Source organism: Rhinopithecus roxellana, chromosome 10, assembly GCF_007565055.1.
Source record: "Rhinopithecus roxellana isolate Shanxi Qingling chromosome 10, ASM756505v1, whole genome shotgun sequence".
Lineage (NCBI taxonomy): Eukaryota > Metazoa > Chordata > Mammalia > Primates > Cercopithecidae > Rhinopithecus > Rhinopithecus roxellana.
The window spans coordinates 116,844,893-116,862,086 of record NC_044558.1 but is presented as its reverse complement, the minus strand read 5'-3'; the positions used below and the strand labels follow the sequence as shown (position 1 = coordinate 116,862,086).

At 34.9% G+C, this 17,194-nt stretch overlaps 1 protein-coding gene across 2 annotated transcripts in view; it reads left to right on the top strand.

The window, feature by feature from the left end:
* The first annotated feature begins 626 nt into the window (after positions 1–626).
* Positions 627–17,194, top strand: part of EPYC (epiphycan) — a 43,119-nt gene continuing 26,551 nt past the window's right edge. The window contains exons 1-2 of one of the 2 annotated variants that reach the window (XM_010383944.2): positions 627–706; positions 3,067–3,244. In XM_010383944.2, coding sequence (XP_010382246.1) covers positions 3,080–3,244 — 165 coding nt within the window. In that variant the 5' untranslated portion in view covers positions 627–706; positions 3,067–3,079. Of the gene's footprint in view, positions 707–3,066; positions 3,245–16,701; positions 16,959–17,194 lie in introns of those variants that run through there. The other variant, XM_030939342.1, reaches the window with a different exon arrangement.

Below are 17,194 nucleotides of genomic sequence, written 5' to 3'. Positions count from 1 at the left end.
TTTGATTTTTTTGTCTATGATAGATAAAATAACTTTTTTTTTAAAAAAGAGTCCCTTTTCTCCCCAGAACACTCAGATCATGTTTATGCTTTACTTCTGGACGTAATTTTTTTAAGTTATGCAAAAGTTTCATTGTTCCCTGTTTTGCTATCAAAGCATTCCACACAATCAAAATAATTGGGATATCTTTTTTTACTTACCCAATATTAAACAGGTAAGGTTTCTGCAACATTTACCAAATTTCACTTAACACTAATGAAAAATGTAGAAAGCAATTCAAGACTTCAAGTTTTGGGAAAATTATTTCTTATTAGAGCCAAAATATCCATCTATAGTATCACTGTATACATGAACTTCATTTCTTAATTGGTAAATTTGTTATAGATGAGGTATGTTAAATCCAACTTTTTCCATTTAAAAATTTTAAGGTGTTACTTTGGCAATTATAACTCTATTAACATAATTTCAAGAACTTTATGTAATATGTGATTTGGATCTTACTGCTTAGTTTGGGTGACTATAAAATAATTTGGGGTTTTTTAAAGACTGAGAAGTATTTCCCAATGTTAAGTTTTGCAAACGGAAAGTTGAGTGTTATAAATTCCACCTCCCACAGACCAGAATTCACATCCATTGGTCAGGGGCAAATACCACTAGCTCTGCATCCTCAGTCACTTTGTGCCATTTCATCACGTCAGAGCCAAAGGTAAGTTTTTATACTTGCTTTCTTCTTGGATCAGACTTTCTTTCCCTACCATAACAACCTTTAAAAAATAATTCAACTTGCCTTAATATCTTCTGGTGAACTTTGATTCAATGGATTTGGTTTATTTTTGTTATTGACTTTGTATTTATATTATTCTTGGAAAATCCAAAATTTTGAATTAGCTTAAGAATTAATAACATACAGCAAATGGTTAATCTCAATAGTCATGACAGATGCCAATAAAATTATAGTGGTTTCCAATATATGTCTTAAGCAAAATGTCCTGACACAGACCACATTCTTTGCCAGTATAGACAGGCACTATTGATTGATATTAATTGAAATTTTATGCAAAGGGAGAAGATGGTGAAATTTCAGGAGATTAAAAGTATTGTAATGATGACATGACATTATGCATTTAGAATGTTTTTTGAGCTATATATTGAAAGTTTTAAAACACATAAATTTTAAAATATTAATGGTATAAAGTGAACACAACGTTTCAATTAAGAAACTACATTAAATGCTATTATAATTACTTGAAGAAAGGAATATAAATTTTTAAACTAAACATAGATAGATGCTGTTTGTATTTTTACAATTCACACAGACTACCTTATAGCTGATAGCTCTAAGAGTGATGCAAAATGCAAGTAAATTCTGAGATATAGCCATATGTAATCAAATATAGTATGAAGTGAGAAAAAAAAGGCCAGCAAGTGTAAAATTTCTTTGAACAATGGAAGTTGCCAGAAACATATAAGGAAAATATTTTTTTAAGTTGGTAGTGGCTTCTGTTAATGTTTCCAACTTGATTATGGGGGAATGGTTCCTGGAACACTTGCAAACCCACTGCTTTATTAAGTAGGACTTTGTTGGTAATTGCCTAGAACAGTTCCAAATCTGCAATCCTGCAAAGATTTCTGCAAAGGAAACTGAAATAGAGGCTTAGTTTATCCAGTGTGAAGAAAAAATTTATTTGAAGAAAGCATAGGGGAGCTAAGAAGGAGCTCCTTGTACTGCTTCTTATTCTCAGAGGAATTTCATATCCTTCTGCCTAAACCTGGTTCATAAAGACTTTCTTTCAAGTAACTGAAGGTCATTTTGTCTGCCAGTGCATTCAAGTTTAAAAGTAATATTTATCATGAATTCCCTTTTATATGTATGCATAGGTACTAACACCACAGGTACTGTTCTTAAAGTAAATCCAAGAAGTGTGTCCAAAATATAAAAGCTTCTAAAATTAGATATGCTTGATACATAATTTTACAATACTCTGCCTCCTCAATAAAGAATCACTAGGTAACATTTTGATAACACTAACTTAAATGTTTAAAATTAAACATGAAGTTTTTTTCTAAACTAAAATGTATTCAAATGAGTATATACAGAACTAAAAAAAAATTAAAATTATAGGATCTTGATTGAATCCTCAAAAAGCATAATAAGAGTTATAATGGAAAATAAGAATTGTGCTTATTAAGGAATTAAAAAAAAAAAGATGGCTACAATACCATAGGCATACAAGGAAATCATGCTAAGTAGTGCCTTTTAAACACGTATTCCTATTGGTTCTGAGTTCAAATCTTAGATAGCTATTAAGAATTAAATAAAATACTGAGGACTAAAGGAAATTTTTTTCTATTCTATTTTATTAGGAACATTTTGGACAATATTGCATGGAATACTGATATACATATTAAATAATGTATGTATTGATATATCCAGAGGCTACAAAAAAGTAACAGAAAAAACAAACAAAACTTTGTTCTGAAGAAGGCCTTAGGCTTCAATGCACAAGAAACAGTTATGAGTCCTATTTTCTTTAAATTATTTTTAAATCCCCAATGCCTAAGCCACACCATGGATCACTGAAATTGGAATTATTTGTGGATGTCCTAGTTGTATTACCAGTCAACTCTGTCTCAGTCTCTTCACCTATAAAATGGTATGACATTTGCAGTCATCATCACCATCATCATCATTATCCTCATCATCTTCAACTTCATATCCCAGAGTCGATGAAGGATCTTAATGTTTAATAAATGGTAAAACTATTAGATGATGAAAAAGCTTTTGTGAATAAGTTCTGTTTTTCTCTATAAAATAAAATAAAATTTTACTGTAATTAAAATATCCACTGTAAAATCAGAGACAGGTTTGTGAATTAATATGAACATCTGGTGGCAATGGTCCTAGGAAACAGATGATTTCATGTGTTATGTTTATAAATTATCCATGGAAGGAAAGCTACCAGCCTGAGTTCTTTGATAATGACACTAATTTATCATTTCTATTTAGTGCAAACTATTCATAAACTATCAATTAAATATTTATGCATTTTAATATTTTATAATTAGGAAAGCTTGAATAATGAAGACATTGGCAATACTTGTTCTGGGACTTGTCATCTTTGATGCTGCTGTGACTGCCCCAACTCCAGAGTCCATCAACTACGACTCAGAAACCTATGATGGCACCTTAGAAGACCTGGATAATTTGTACAACTATGAAAACATACCTGTTGATCAAGTTGAGGTAATCGATCCTCCTACTGTTGAACCTTTTAAATGCATGAGATGAGGAATGACTGGGTTCTGTTCTCTTCAAATAGATGTTTGGATTTTTTAATAAGTAGAAAGAATTTTTGTTAATAATTTCATATTAATCTTTTCTCCAAAACATGTTCAATTTTTTGGAGGTTAATACCGGAACTGTCTTTTGCTATTTTTTTTTTTTTTTTTTTTTTTTTTTTTGAGACAGAGTCTTACTCTGTCTCCCAGGCTGGAGTGCAGTGGTGCAATCTCAGCTCACTGCACCCTCCGCCTCCCAGGTTCAAGCAATTCTCCTGCCTCAGCCTCCCAAGTAGCTGGGACTACAGGCACGTGCCACCACATGGAGCTAATTTTTGTATTTTTAGTAGAGACAGGGTTTCACCATGTTGGCCAGGATGGTCTTGATCTCTTGACCTCATGATTCACCCCCCTCAGCCTCCCGAAGTGCTGGAATTACAGGCGTGAGCCACTGTGCCTGGCCAATCTTTTGCTTTTTTAAAGTTCATGTTATTTCCTTCCAATTTTATTGCCAAATTGAACATAAAAATGCATTTCTGTGACGTTAGAACAGAGAAAATTAGAAAAAGTTAATAAGCAAGGAAGAGAGTTAAAATGGTATGCATGCAATGATGAGGAAAATTTGGGGTAAAGGAGAAAGATGTGAGATTGAAAAAAACTAGAAGAAAATAAAAATACAGAGAAAGAACAATAGTTTGGAACTCCACTGTAGCTCAAGAATGAATGTGCTTCCCTAAATAACTGATTGTCTCTCCAGCAGTAATGCAGAAATTGGCAAGGTTGGCCAGGCGCGGTGGCTCAAGTCTGTAATCCCAGCACTTTGGGAGGCCGAGACGGGTGGATCACTAGGTCAGGAGATCGAGACCATCCTGGCGAACACGGTCAAACCCCGTCTCTACAAAAAAAATACAAAAAACTAGCCGGGCGAGGTGGCGGGCGCCTGTAGTCCCAGCTACTCGGGAGGCTGAGGCAGGAGAATGGCGTAAACCCGGGAGGCGGAGCTTGCAGCGAGCTGAGATCTGGCCGCTGCACTCCAGCCTGGGCGACAGAGGGAGACCCCGTTTCAAAAAAAAAAAAAAAAAAGAAAAAAGAAATTGGCAAGGTTGTAGCCCATTCCATAAATTTGACATGACATGTTCCTAATTAAATACAAGTCTTTTAATGTAAGTAAAGGATACAGGTTAATTTATATGAATCAGAAAGCAAACAGACCTTGAAATGCTGGAGTGTAACCAATGTGCAACACTGACAAAGACTAATTAGCTATAAATAAACAAAAAGAGAAATTACTTCACCTTTAAAGGATCATAACATATTTTGGGCCGTCTTTAAAGTGTAAATCTTCTTAGAATAACTATTTTTGATAACCAAAGTTAGGAAATATTTAGATGAATTCATATATTTAACTTGTCTTGAACTAGATATATCTTTACTAAGATACTAAAATTTTTCAATATTGTTTATGTTGCCTTATGAATACAACAGTCAGATTTTCACAATGTGATAGTTTTTAAAAATCTACCCCCCTCTCCCCCCCTCTCTTACTTTCATTCTCACCCTCTTTTCACCCTCATTTCGTCTTTCTCTCCCATTTTTCCTCTCTTTAATAAAGTTTAGGCTTAATAGCGGATCATTTTTCTTCTGCAAGTTTGATTGTGACTTTATTTTCTAAGTCTTCATTAATATTCACTGTTTGATTTATTTCACTGTATGGATTCTGTTTGTTAACAGGATTTTCTGTTGAAAATTGATGGTTGTTAACACCAATTTTGCCCTATGTGACTTCTACATCTCCAATGTGATGCATCAACGTAGAATATAAGATGAAAGTTTTTCAGTGGTTAACTCATCTGCCTTGCTTGTTTTTTCATCTTGCATAAAAACACATTTGTTAAAAAAAAAAACTTTTAGTGTATTTCTGAATTTATCTATCAAGTTAAACATTTTAGTTCAAACTTATTTGTCATTTCCCCTCAAACTATTACAGAGGATCAAAGAGATTTGATGATTACCATAAGTGAATCTTCTATTTTGAGTAGGTTTTGGGAATGGTTTCAAGGGTGCTGTTTATTCCTTTCACAAGACCAAATACACAGTAGAAAAAAAAATGCTGTTTGGGATCATGGCTTCTCTAGGCAAAAATGAAAAAAAATGACTATATCTGCAGAATTCTTTTAACCCATTCCTTACCATCAGGATCATTTTCACTGCCCATAAAGTTCTAGGCATTCTCATGAGGTTCAGACATTTTTCAGGACATCAAGAAATTTAAGCTAACAAACATATCAATATAAAGATGATTTAATATACAATATCTCCTAAGTATCTGTGTTTTCTGGAATAACAACTTCCTATGAAATGCCAAATATAATGTGAAATACCAAATATAAAGCATTGCATCTTTACATACTTCAGCCTTTAACACCTACAAACAACTCTAACTTCACACAGCCCTTTCTGAGCAATTTTACTTCTAACCAAACTTAGAATCCTCAGTGACTGAGGGATCCAGAGAGCCACTAACAATCCCTTGTGGTTGATTGAAATATATTAGTTATCCCTTACTTAACATTCCTTGGTGATGAGCTAATCATCAGAAAAACCAGTCTGTAGGTAGATGGGATAGATACAGATATAAATAGGCATATACATATGCTATAATAACTATAATGCACTTAAAACCTGTAAATAGTTTTAAAAAATATTTATAGGGTAGATCTAGCAACAAGAAATCAACCAACTCAGTCATCCATTACCTAAGAAACAAAGAAATACAAAAACAAAAATATATGATAAAGTAAATAAGATGACATGAGGAACAAAATTTAGAAGAACTTTAGCTCAGATATTGACAAATTAAAATGAACTGCTTTTCAAGCAAGTGAAAAAACAGTGCATAAGTTCTTATGGGGTGATGTGAAGTAAAGATGATAGATCCAGTCATGTGACTAGATTAACTAATAAAGTTACTCATGACATGAATTTCTTCATACAGTCCTGGAAGTCCAGATTTCAGTGACTTGTGGTAAGCTTATTTATCTCATTTTTGTGTATTAAGGTGAGTTGTTCCAAATGTTCTTGATTTCCTATGAAACATTCTGACTAAATACTACTAACATAACCCATATAGGGTACAGTTAAAGAAAAAAATCCAGGGTAAATAAAGCACATGGAAAATGGTAGGATGAAATTTTTCGTATTTTTTTAAATCTCCAATGGCAAGGGTATGTTTCTGCCTGTTTTAGCCTATAATTTATCTCATCTGTAGAACAGAAAACCTTTATCCTAAAATTATAAATGTATAGGAAAACTGAACAATGCCTTTAACATATATGCCAATTTCTTATAAATTATAAGACTTGGCATTTTGTACCAGTGTAATGGACCCTTGGTATAGGCTTTGGCAGATTAATTCTTAAGGCTTTTGATGTATATTGTGGGCAGAATTCTAAGATGTTCCCTAAAAGGCCCATTCCTAGTATGCCCATGCCCTCTACAATCCTTAATATCATGGGCATTTGGGGATATCACTTCTATAATTGGGCTATGCTACATGGCACAGTTGAATTTACGAAAGGGAGATTATCTAAAAGGGCCTGACCTAAACTGATGAGCTCTTTAAATCAGCATCTTGGTATCAGAGTCAAAATGTGAAGCATGAGAGAGATTCAAAGCAAAGTGAACTGTCTCTCGATGACTTAAAAGACAGAAAGACCAATTTGGCAAGGAATGTAGAAGGCCTGTAAATGGTGAGAGAAACTGATGGCCAGTAAGCATATGTGGTCCTCAGGCTTAGAGACACAAGCAACTCTGAGCTCTGCATGAGACCACAGCCCTGGTCATCACCTTGACTTTGACCTTGTGAGACCCTTCGAAGAGAAGCCAGTCAGGTCAGGCCTGAACTTCTGACTTACAGAAACTGTAGGCTAAAAAACTGGGTTTTTTAAGGTTTACTAAGTTTACGATAATTTGTTATGCAGCAGTAAAAAAAAAATAAAACAAGATGGAAAAACTTAAAAGTTTTTTATCTGAAAATCAAATTTGCATTATTCCACTGTAAGTGTTGCATTTGTGAGTCTAGCGATTTAGGTGGTCAATACGTCAAACTGCCCCCAAAACCCAGGGGAAGAATCTCAATTGAACTTTCTTGGTTTCTACTGATGATGGTAGATTTGTTGGCTCCTGAGTTGTTGAGAAAGGGTCATTAAATTATATGTGTTTGAAAATTATATTCAGTAATATAATTCCAAACTGATGATTTGTGTGATTTCTTATGATCTAGACTGTCTATGATCCATTGTTTTCTATATTAGAAGCAAGTTTTAGGCCCAACAATGCCATCAGACTGCTATGTATTACCCAGTACGTAAATATATTGGTGTGACATAAAATGGTTGCAGCTTTTACTGCACTTTCATTTTACTCTAATGCTGTGAATAGGAATTGGTTATAGGTTATATGATCAAAATGTAGACTTTTTGTTTTCTGATAAACTACAGCTAACCTTAAGTGAGCATTTATTATGTGCTAGTTACTGTTGTAGTCATATTACACTTACTACCTCATTTATTTCTCACAACAAAACTATAAATTGCTATTGTTACTCCTGTTGAATAGATGAGGATTTTCAGACAAAGAGCAGTTAGGTAAATAACTTGACTAACATTAAACAGTTAGTAATTATATATCATAATAGTGATGCTGCCTTCTCATATCACAGAATAATTTCCAAAAGGGTAATAAAAGACTATTATTCTGCCCCCATTTTCTGTCAAGCTCTACATTGTTCTTTTAACTTGATATTTATTTTAGTTGAACTGAATGCCAAGTACTCTGCAACTCCTAAAAGGAAAAGAAAAGCCTTTTTTATGGGTAATGTGAACTAGAGGTACCCTTTATAGATAACTGACTCTGTTATCTAATTCTTGTAAGAAAGAATGGCATGAGACTACTTCTAATTGTAACTATGCATTCTTCAACATATATCTAAGTTCTGGACTATAATTTTGTATTTGTCACATATTTACTAGTCTAGGAAAACATTTTTCTATTTGTCTTAAAGGGTTCATCAGAAAACTGCATTATTCAAAAGTTGGTATTATTTGAGTGGTTTAAATTGAGATAGACTTTTTGATGAAGGTGGTTATTTGATGTCTCCATTTTCATGTTATAAAGTTATTGATATTTCCTTTTGCTTAGGTTGGAGGGGGCTTCAACTTGTTTTCTAAGAACAACATGAGCCCTACCTATGAGTAAAGCATTTTTCCAGCAAAGTGCTTGGTAGCAATGTTAAGATTTATGAGGCTCTATAGAAGGATGTCAACATCCATTCCTCCAGTAAAATTTTCTTGGCTTCATCCAGATTAATGAACTCCTCCTCACCTGTACTACATTAATTAATGTAGCCTTATATAATTACTTTTACTTTTCCTGTACTATCCCTGTGTAATCAGTAAACACCAAGAAATGTTATACTACAAAGTACTATAGAGCTGTTAATTGTATTTGCTGTACGATGACATGGAGGGCATTTACAATGGCACTATGCAATGGGCTTTGTGGGGATGTGTAAGAAAAATTTCTCTCAGGTCTCGGTGTCAGAATGGGTTACAACTTCTAAAAACAGTTGCTTACTTTCAGGGTCCTGTATTGGTAACTGAGTGTGCTTGTCATTATGGCTTGCCTCCTCAGCAACCTGGGGCCCAATTTTTGTCTCAGTCTTCCCTGGTTTCATATAACCTTGTCTACCTTTATTTTCTTGTCACCTCAACTATGTATGTAGATTTTTTAAACGTATTACCACATGTTGTTTTAGAACTGTCTCGTATCCTTTCTGGAATGATATGGTATATGCATTCATCAGTAAATAACAGTAGCAATGAATAAAGGAATATCAGTAAAAACTAGTCATAGAAAATTTCTTGCTTGAGAGATGCTTTCCTCGGTATTACCCTCCAATGATCTTAAAATTGAGGCAAATTCTCCTCCATGAACAGATAAAGTGGCTAGATTGTTTAAAATCATTCTTGTAAAGAAAGGCGCCATAAAGTATAGTAGTTACAGATGATGAATTCTTTAAAACTCTAGAAGATTTTTCAAAGGGATGAAATTATATTTAGCAAAGTTGTAGGAATGGTAGAGAACTCAATAAAGGCAGTTGTATCAATTGAAACTTGAGGAGAGGTTTCTGTTTATTTGTCTTTATTATAGTATGGTGCAATGCAAACTAACCAAGCCTCAGCACCAAGCACTATACCCCTGTGATAAACCTGCACATTTATCCCCTGAACTTGATAAAAATAAAATTTAAAAAAAAGATAACTTTAGAATATATGTTGATGCTCTGTAACACTAGAAATTGTTTAAGGAGAATCAAGCTAATTCTGGACAACTTCCAGAAATCAAAGTACATTTTAGATAATGATATATAAAAAGTATCTTAACATTAGTTTTTCTAAATATAATAAATTGGTATAGGACTGCATTAATGTTAAAGGGTAATTAGTCTAGGAAATTGTCTCTGTATTTAGTGAACACAAAATACTTATATTAGCAATATTTATACTATTCTGGTGGCAAAAGATATGCAATACTTGTCTTTATATTTAAAAATATAACCTACTGTGGCCAATTTATACAGTATATTTTGAAGTTTTATACATACAAAACTTTATGTTGGAAGAAGAAACTTTAACACAATCAGCCTGAATTAAATATCTTTTTCCAGAGTATGTGAAAAATAAAAGCTAATCTCTCTCTTTACTGAAGATGATTTGTAGGAAGGGAGGAAAGAATTTTGCTGATGAGATTTTAATATGGTTGTCTCACTGACTTTCCATAAGATTATTTTAAAAACAATGTCAAACTATTTAATTCTCATCCTAAGCTATAGTATTTAAGAACCTTAAAAACTTAAGCAACAAAAAAATATACAATCACGTAGACTCATTGGGAAAACAAATACTGATAGTCTTTGCCTGTGACTTCTTTATATTTGTATTATATATTATTTATGAGACCACAAACATAAGATAACTTAAATAACTAACCCTGGAAATAAGGTATTATTGTAACCATTTAATAAGGATAACTGTGGAACAGTATTTTGTCCAGAGTTTTCATCTAGTAAGTTTCTGAGTAAAATTTAATCCAGTCTTTTAACGCCAAAGGAGAGAGACTGTGGCCCTAAAAGGCCCCACATTCTTTTTCTGCTTCTTCTGTTTAATCTTTACTTCTTTGAGCTATGCCCAATATTGAGGTTTCTTTTCTCTGAAATTAAGTGATTTGGTTATTAAGAATCAGAAAAACAACCATTTTCAAGTGATTACAATTAACACAACATTCAAACATCTCTGTTAAGCTGTCAAAGTGTTTAAAGGGGCAAGAGGTAATATGATTCTTCTGAACTGAAAGATGCTTTGTCAGGAATATGAGGATTGAGCAAGCTTTGCCAAATACATTTCTTCCTCATCTATTTTCAAGATAAAATAGAAAGTACGATACAGCTTCATTGCCAGGTATTCATGGTTACGGTCTTTTAGATAATTAATGTAGATCACGGAAACAAATGTGAGCACCAGGCTCATGTTTAAAGCAGAATTCCACTGTGCTTAACATGTCTACATGTCAGTATGTTAAACCCATAAAAATACATTTTTAGTAACTCAGGCCAAACAGTGCAGAACCTTTTAAAGCTTTTAGAAGTCAATGGTTGCAATAGTGGTAATACAGAGGAGTTGCTTCAAGATTAATTTATTCAACCGTGTAGAACAAATTGAGAGATAGATAAATTCAAAATTTAATTTTGTTTAATGAAAACCTTAATTCTGTGCTTGAGTAAAAGTCCAAATATTCTGGATTTCAAATGCATTTTTTTTTTAAACAAAACAAGGAAGACCAGTCATTTAAATATTATAAGCTGAATATTATCTGCTCTAGGTCTGGGCTTTCTCATTAGGAATTGACTGGTGCAATGGGTATTCTAAATTAAGTGAATAAATAGGTACAAATATTTTCTTTCCAATTTGGCTCTGCTTGAGCACATAACCATTAACACACACACTATAAAGAATAATGGGAGAAACCATTGGTGTTGGGTATTGTTCATTTCTACACCCATTTCCTCACCGGGAGGCAGCCTTGTCATAATGCTGAATAACACAGGGCTTAAAGTCAGACTTCTAGATGTAAGTGCCAGGTCTGTCACACAAACTGTATAAACTTGGGCAAGTCATACAACCTCTCTGGGCCTCAGTTTTCTATTTAGAAGATACCTTTTGGCCGGGCTCGGTGGCTCAAGACTGTAATCCCAGCACTTTGGGAGGCCGAGACGGGTGGATCATGAGGTCAGGAGATCGAGACCATCCTGGCTAACACGGTGAAACCCCGTCTCTACTAAAAAAAAAGTACAAAAAACTAGCCGGGCGAGGTGGCGGGCGCCTGTAGTCCCAGCTACTCGGGAGGCTGGGGCAGGAGAATGGCGTGAACCCGGGAGGCGGAGCTTGCGGTGAGCTGAGATCCGGCCACTGCACTCCAGTCTGGGCGACAGAGCGAGACTCCGTCTCAAAAAAAAAAAAAAAAAAAAAAAAAAAAAAAATAGAAGATACCTTTTGAGGATTAAGTAAGATAAACATGTTAGCTGTTTAATATAGAGCCTGGTACATAGCAAATATTTAATAAATGCAACTAACTTTACCATTGGATCACTCACTCAATTAAAAGCCCCTGCAACTTATGTGCTGATGATCACAGATGCCTTAAAGGAAGGGATGGGATTTGGGCTATGATGAAGGCTAACTCCCATTGTGTTTGGGTTCACATTAAATCCACTTACCAATCTTTTGCTGAGAGTCAAGAACTGGGGAAGGCAAATTAGACCAAATCTCTTCCTGTGCCTTGATAGTCTCAGGCTAGTAGTCTTACAGTTTCAGTACAATAGAGGAAGTTTGAAAAGATACATATAAGATATATGCATACAAGATCTATAGCTATCTATTGGAATGTAAGTTTTTATGAGTTCACTCACAAAATGCATATGCTGAAAAATTATGTTATTGAATCTGTCATTAGTTTTAAACCTGGCAGCTAATCTGAGATATATTTACTTGTTTATCCATCACCTTTTCTTAACAGTATTTAAGTTTACTCACATGAATAAATGCTATAATGTACACACAAATTAACATACAAAGATGAAAATATAAATCTTAATACAATAACTTTATCTCAAAATATTATATATGTATTATAAGAATACAATTTTCTATTATATTACCTGTTATATCATATCTTGTATTATATATATTACTGATCATGTGTTATGAGGTGACAAATACAAACTAAGAAAGTGAGACAAAGAAAAAAATAATAGTTGGGAACATAATATAAAGCCAGGAGTCAGGTAGATATATCAAAATTCACACCATTTTGTATTATAACTCATAGAGGTACATACAAATAAGGCCGGGCGCGGTGACTCAAGCCTGTAATCCCAGCACTTTGGGAGGCCGAGGCGGGTGGATCACGAGGTCAGGAGATCGAGACCATCCTGGTTAACAAGGTGAAACCCCGTCTCCACTAAAAATACAAAAAACTAGCCGGGCGAGGTGGCGGGCGCCTGTAGTCCCAGCTACTCGGAGGCTGAGGCGGGAGAATGGCGTGAACCCGGGAGGCGAAGCTTGCAGTGAGCCGAGATGGCGCCACTGCACTCCAGCCTGGGCGATACAGCGAGACTCTGTCTCAAAAAAAAAAAAAAAAAAAAAAAAAAAGATACATACAAATAGTAAATAAAGTTTTTCCAGGCAGTAATGCTAAGTTTTAGGGGACCTCTATACTTTCTCCCATTATGTCCTATCTAAATTTAGGATCAGGTGAGAAGGAGAAATGGGATTCCCACAAAAATAGAGCTCAAAATGTTCTCTTTTATATTGATAAAGGTGAGGTGTACCCCCTGAATTTAATGCATGACTTCAGTGTGAAGCAAGTAAGAGCTTCCTAATACAAAACTCCAGAAATAAACTGTGCCATCAGTCACAGGCAATGCTGACCAGCCACAAGCCTCAGTACAGAATCTACCCCTGTAAATCTTTTTTCATGGAGCAGCAAAATGAAATGTATGCAATTGATAGTCAGTTCTCCCCAAAAGGGAAGGGGAACCACCTGGGGCCAGTTCCTTCTCTCAATCATCAATTAACTTAGGAGTGAGAAAAGGGATCAACAGAGGATCTAAGAAGACTTTTGATTGTTCAGGGAGAAAGTCATAAGATGGAAAACATCTTGGTTTAGCCTCATCCAGATGTTGGTCAAGTTTATGTCCGTTGACTCTGGTCTGTAATCTGTGTACTCAAACACAATTTGGAGAAATGCCCCACCAAGAGTTAAATTATGACACCACATTTGACTAATATTAGAGCTCTTCTTCTCTAAGTGTGGTCCCTGAACTGGCAGCATCAGCATCACCTGGGAGCTAGTCACGAATGCAAATACTCGGGTCCCACTCCAGACCTAGGGAATCAGAAGCTATATGGAAGGAGTTCAGTGAACAAGCCAGGTCATTCTGATGAGCCTATGATTTAAGAATTAAACTCAGAAAATTCTCCCTAATATAATGTTCCTTCCCTCAGAGTAACATTTGAGATCTTTCTGTTTTCTGGCACAGTTTGTAAATATGCAATGGTGGCAGAATCAGTTGTCCAGTCTTACCTGAAGTTTCTCTTTCTTTCTGAAAACTTGAAGGCTTTGAGTTCCACTTTTTGTGCTAAGACCTGTCTTTCTGGCACTTAATGCTGCATTGCATAGGTGTTCTGTCATATGACAGACTCTCTAGTGAGCAAGTATTTTCAGCCAGAGGGTTCTCCAGCCTGGATGTTATATGCCCAGTGCTTCACCCTTTCCTCCTGCTATGGATTTCAAGAAGTCTACCTCTCCTCAGAGAGTTTTCTCCATTCCCCATGATTTTGTCACCTGAAGGAGGAATTTCTAATCCCCTGGCTGTGCAGTTCTTAATAAGCTATGAGGCCTGTCAGAAACCAGGCCACACAGCAGGAGGTGAGCAGCAGGCCAGCCAGCATTACTGCCTGAGCTCCACCTCCTGTCAGATCAGCAGTGGCATTCGGTTCTCATAGGAATGCAAATACTATTGTGAACTGAGCATTCAGGGGATCTGAGTTGCCTGTTCTTATGAAAATCTAATGTCTGATGATCTGAAGTGGAACAGTTTCCTCCTGGAACCATCCCCAGTGGATAAACTGTCTTTCACAAAACCAGTCCCTGGCGCCAGAAAGGTTGGGGACAGCTGATCTGAAGAATCAACCTCAGCATATTTTTGAACTGAAGTTGCTATTGATATTTTTGAAGTCTATGCCCCCAGAAACCTAGTAAAAAACAATCCCTTTACTACATTCTCCTCAAGACTTTGTTCAATAGTTCAATGTTCCAGAACTTAATTAGTGTTTCTGTCTCCTATATCCTAGTCTGCATCATAAGTCACTTCTCTGGTGCAGTGATTTTCAACCTTGGTCACATATTTGAATCAGCTCTAGAGCTTTTTAAAATCCCGATGCCTAAGGCATACCTAGGACTACTGAAATTGGAATGATTTGTGGATGAGACCCAGGTTTGGTGTTTGACTTTCCTCATATATACTTTCAGTGTTACATGCAGTTGTTCTAAAAAAATTAATACACTTCTTAATTTTATCTCTTTACTTCTCTAGTACTGTGTTCTTTGGAAAAAGAGCCTTCTTTTTAAGTTAATTTTTATTTTCTTTCTGTTCCACACCTTCGTTTTCTGGCATAGTCCTCTACATTCTGTAAATCAGTAACTTATGAATCTGCTAAAAGTAACACTGTCCAAAGCATTTTGGAAATCCTCAAATTTCTGAGTTGGATATTTTTAATTGGATATGTTGTCCCATTGGACTAATTTCTAAGCCAGAATTGGGACTTCACTTGTTATTGTCTTCCCAGCCCTCCATTAATGTGCCTAAGCTTCACTAGATTTTCCCTAATTCCACATTTCTCACTCTCCCTCTTAGGGCAAATTCTAGTAAACCCTGTCTTGAGTTTTCCAGGGACAGAGAAACTTACCCTTTGTTGGTTAATGTGTACACATATAGGCATGAAAATCTCCTTGCTAATATTCAATGTGGGCTTTAAAGAGTTAAATAACATGTATGCAAATATATAGTATATGCTCCATTCCTTGACACGTTTGAGAAGAACAAAGAAATACATCTAAAAAATATTGAGACAGGATAAAATCTTTTTGTCAGTGTGTTCTCTCTAGAGTTATAATATCAAAACTCTGATTAAAGACATAAAATTGAAAGAAATTAAATCTAGGCCATTTAAGATAAAATAATTTATTCTACTATAACTATACTAATTCTGTAATGTATAAAAGGATAGAAGGAACATTGAAGAGAATCAGTAAATTTTGGAAGTACAGAGAAAAAAAGAAGATCCCAGAGACTAATGTTGTCAAGGCCAATAAATCACTATTCGGCAGTCGTCTTTTGGCAGGGTGTTTTTTTATCATGCTAACGACTGCAAAAACTTATGAGAGTTAACACATTTAAAGAGTTTGATCCCTTGGAAAAGAGTTCTTCTTTTGCCTTATGTTATTATGGAGCTGATTTATCCAGAGTCCTTTGTACTTGTTCTATGGTCATCAACAATCTTTTGACTGTAATTAGCTTCCCAAGTGGGACTACCTACAGAGAATGTGGTGGCACTAAGAGGATGAAGGTTAGCCTTCAGGTTTAATGTGGTCTTTGAACTTGTTTAAGATAATTTTGCCCCAAGAGATAAAGTCAGGTTTCTAAGTTTGTAAAATTTGCAAGAATTTGCCAGTGATACTGGACGGTAATAAAAAATTAACATGTAATGATTATCCCTTTCAAAGGCAGTTGGCGGTTAGCTGGTCCTCTCTGGGATATCCTCTGAAATACACATTTTTTTTTTCTTATACAAAATGTCTATAGTTACCCTGTGATAATATATGCATCATTATTATCATCATTGTTATTATGTATAAATAGTAGTTTTATTCAAAAAAGTTCTACAAATTAAAAGGCATGGATTTATGCCTCAATAAAGGCTGTGTGAGAAGAAACAATTTGCTTTGTGTTACACTGAGAAAGATTGAAACTGAATAAAAAATACTAAATTACTCCATCAGAAATAAAGAGCTAGAGTTTTGAAGGTTCCAAATATCTTGGTTTTCAGTCCAACTTCTTTGTTTTCAATTACTGTGACTGACTCGCTCCCCTCCTCCCATCCTCATGAGATTACTGATTTCAGCCTACATTAAATTGTCTAAATTGTCTTTCTGGCATCCTTACATGGAGAGCAAGGGCAATAAGGGGGAAGGGAATATGAACTGACTTTGCTGTTAGATAATGTGTCTAAAGTGTTTGCCAAAGTTCCCTACCAATATTATTTGGAGACATTTAATTAGAACTAGATGACACATTTTAAAAACTTATTAAGTTTCTGGAGCCTAAGGAGACGATGGTGAATGGGGTCTTGAATAAACTGGGATGAAGCTGAAGTAGAAACTCTTTCTGGTGACTAAAAATGGAATATTGCCATTTTCTACAATAAGAAAAGGAAATAAGAAGAGAAGTATGTGAGCAAAGAAAAAAATACTAAAGTCCCCAAAGAGACAAAGACTAGAAGGTATGATTAAATGAAACTTTAAAATCAGCTCTTGTTTCTTTGGCATGGAATTTTTCACTTAAACATTGCAATGTGTACAAATAAGCATTATCTTTTAGAAATATGAATCTGTGAAAAGTAACTATACATTGGGATAGATTTTTAAAAAAAGCATGTGCATGTTCTAAACTTGATATCCTAGCAAGTCAATCCCAAATATAATGATTTTATGATATTTGGTGTAATAAAAAGGCCAT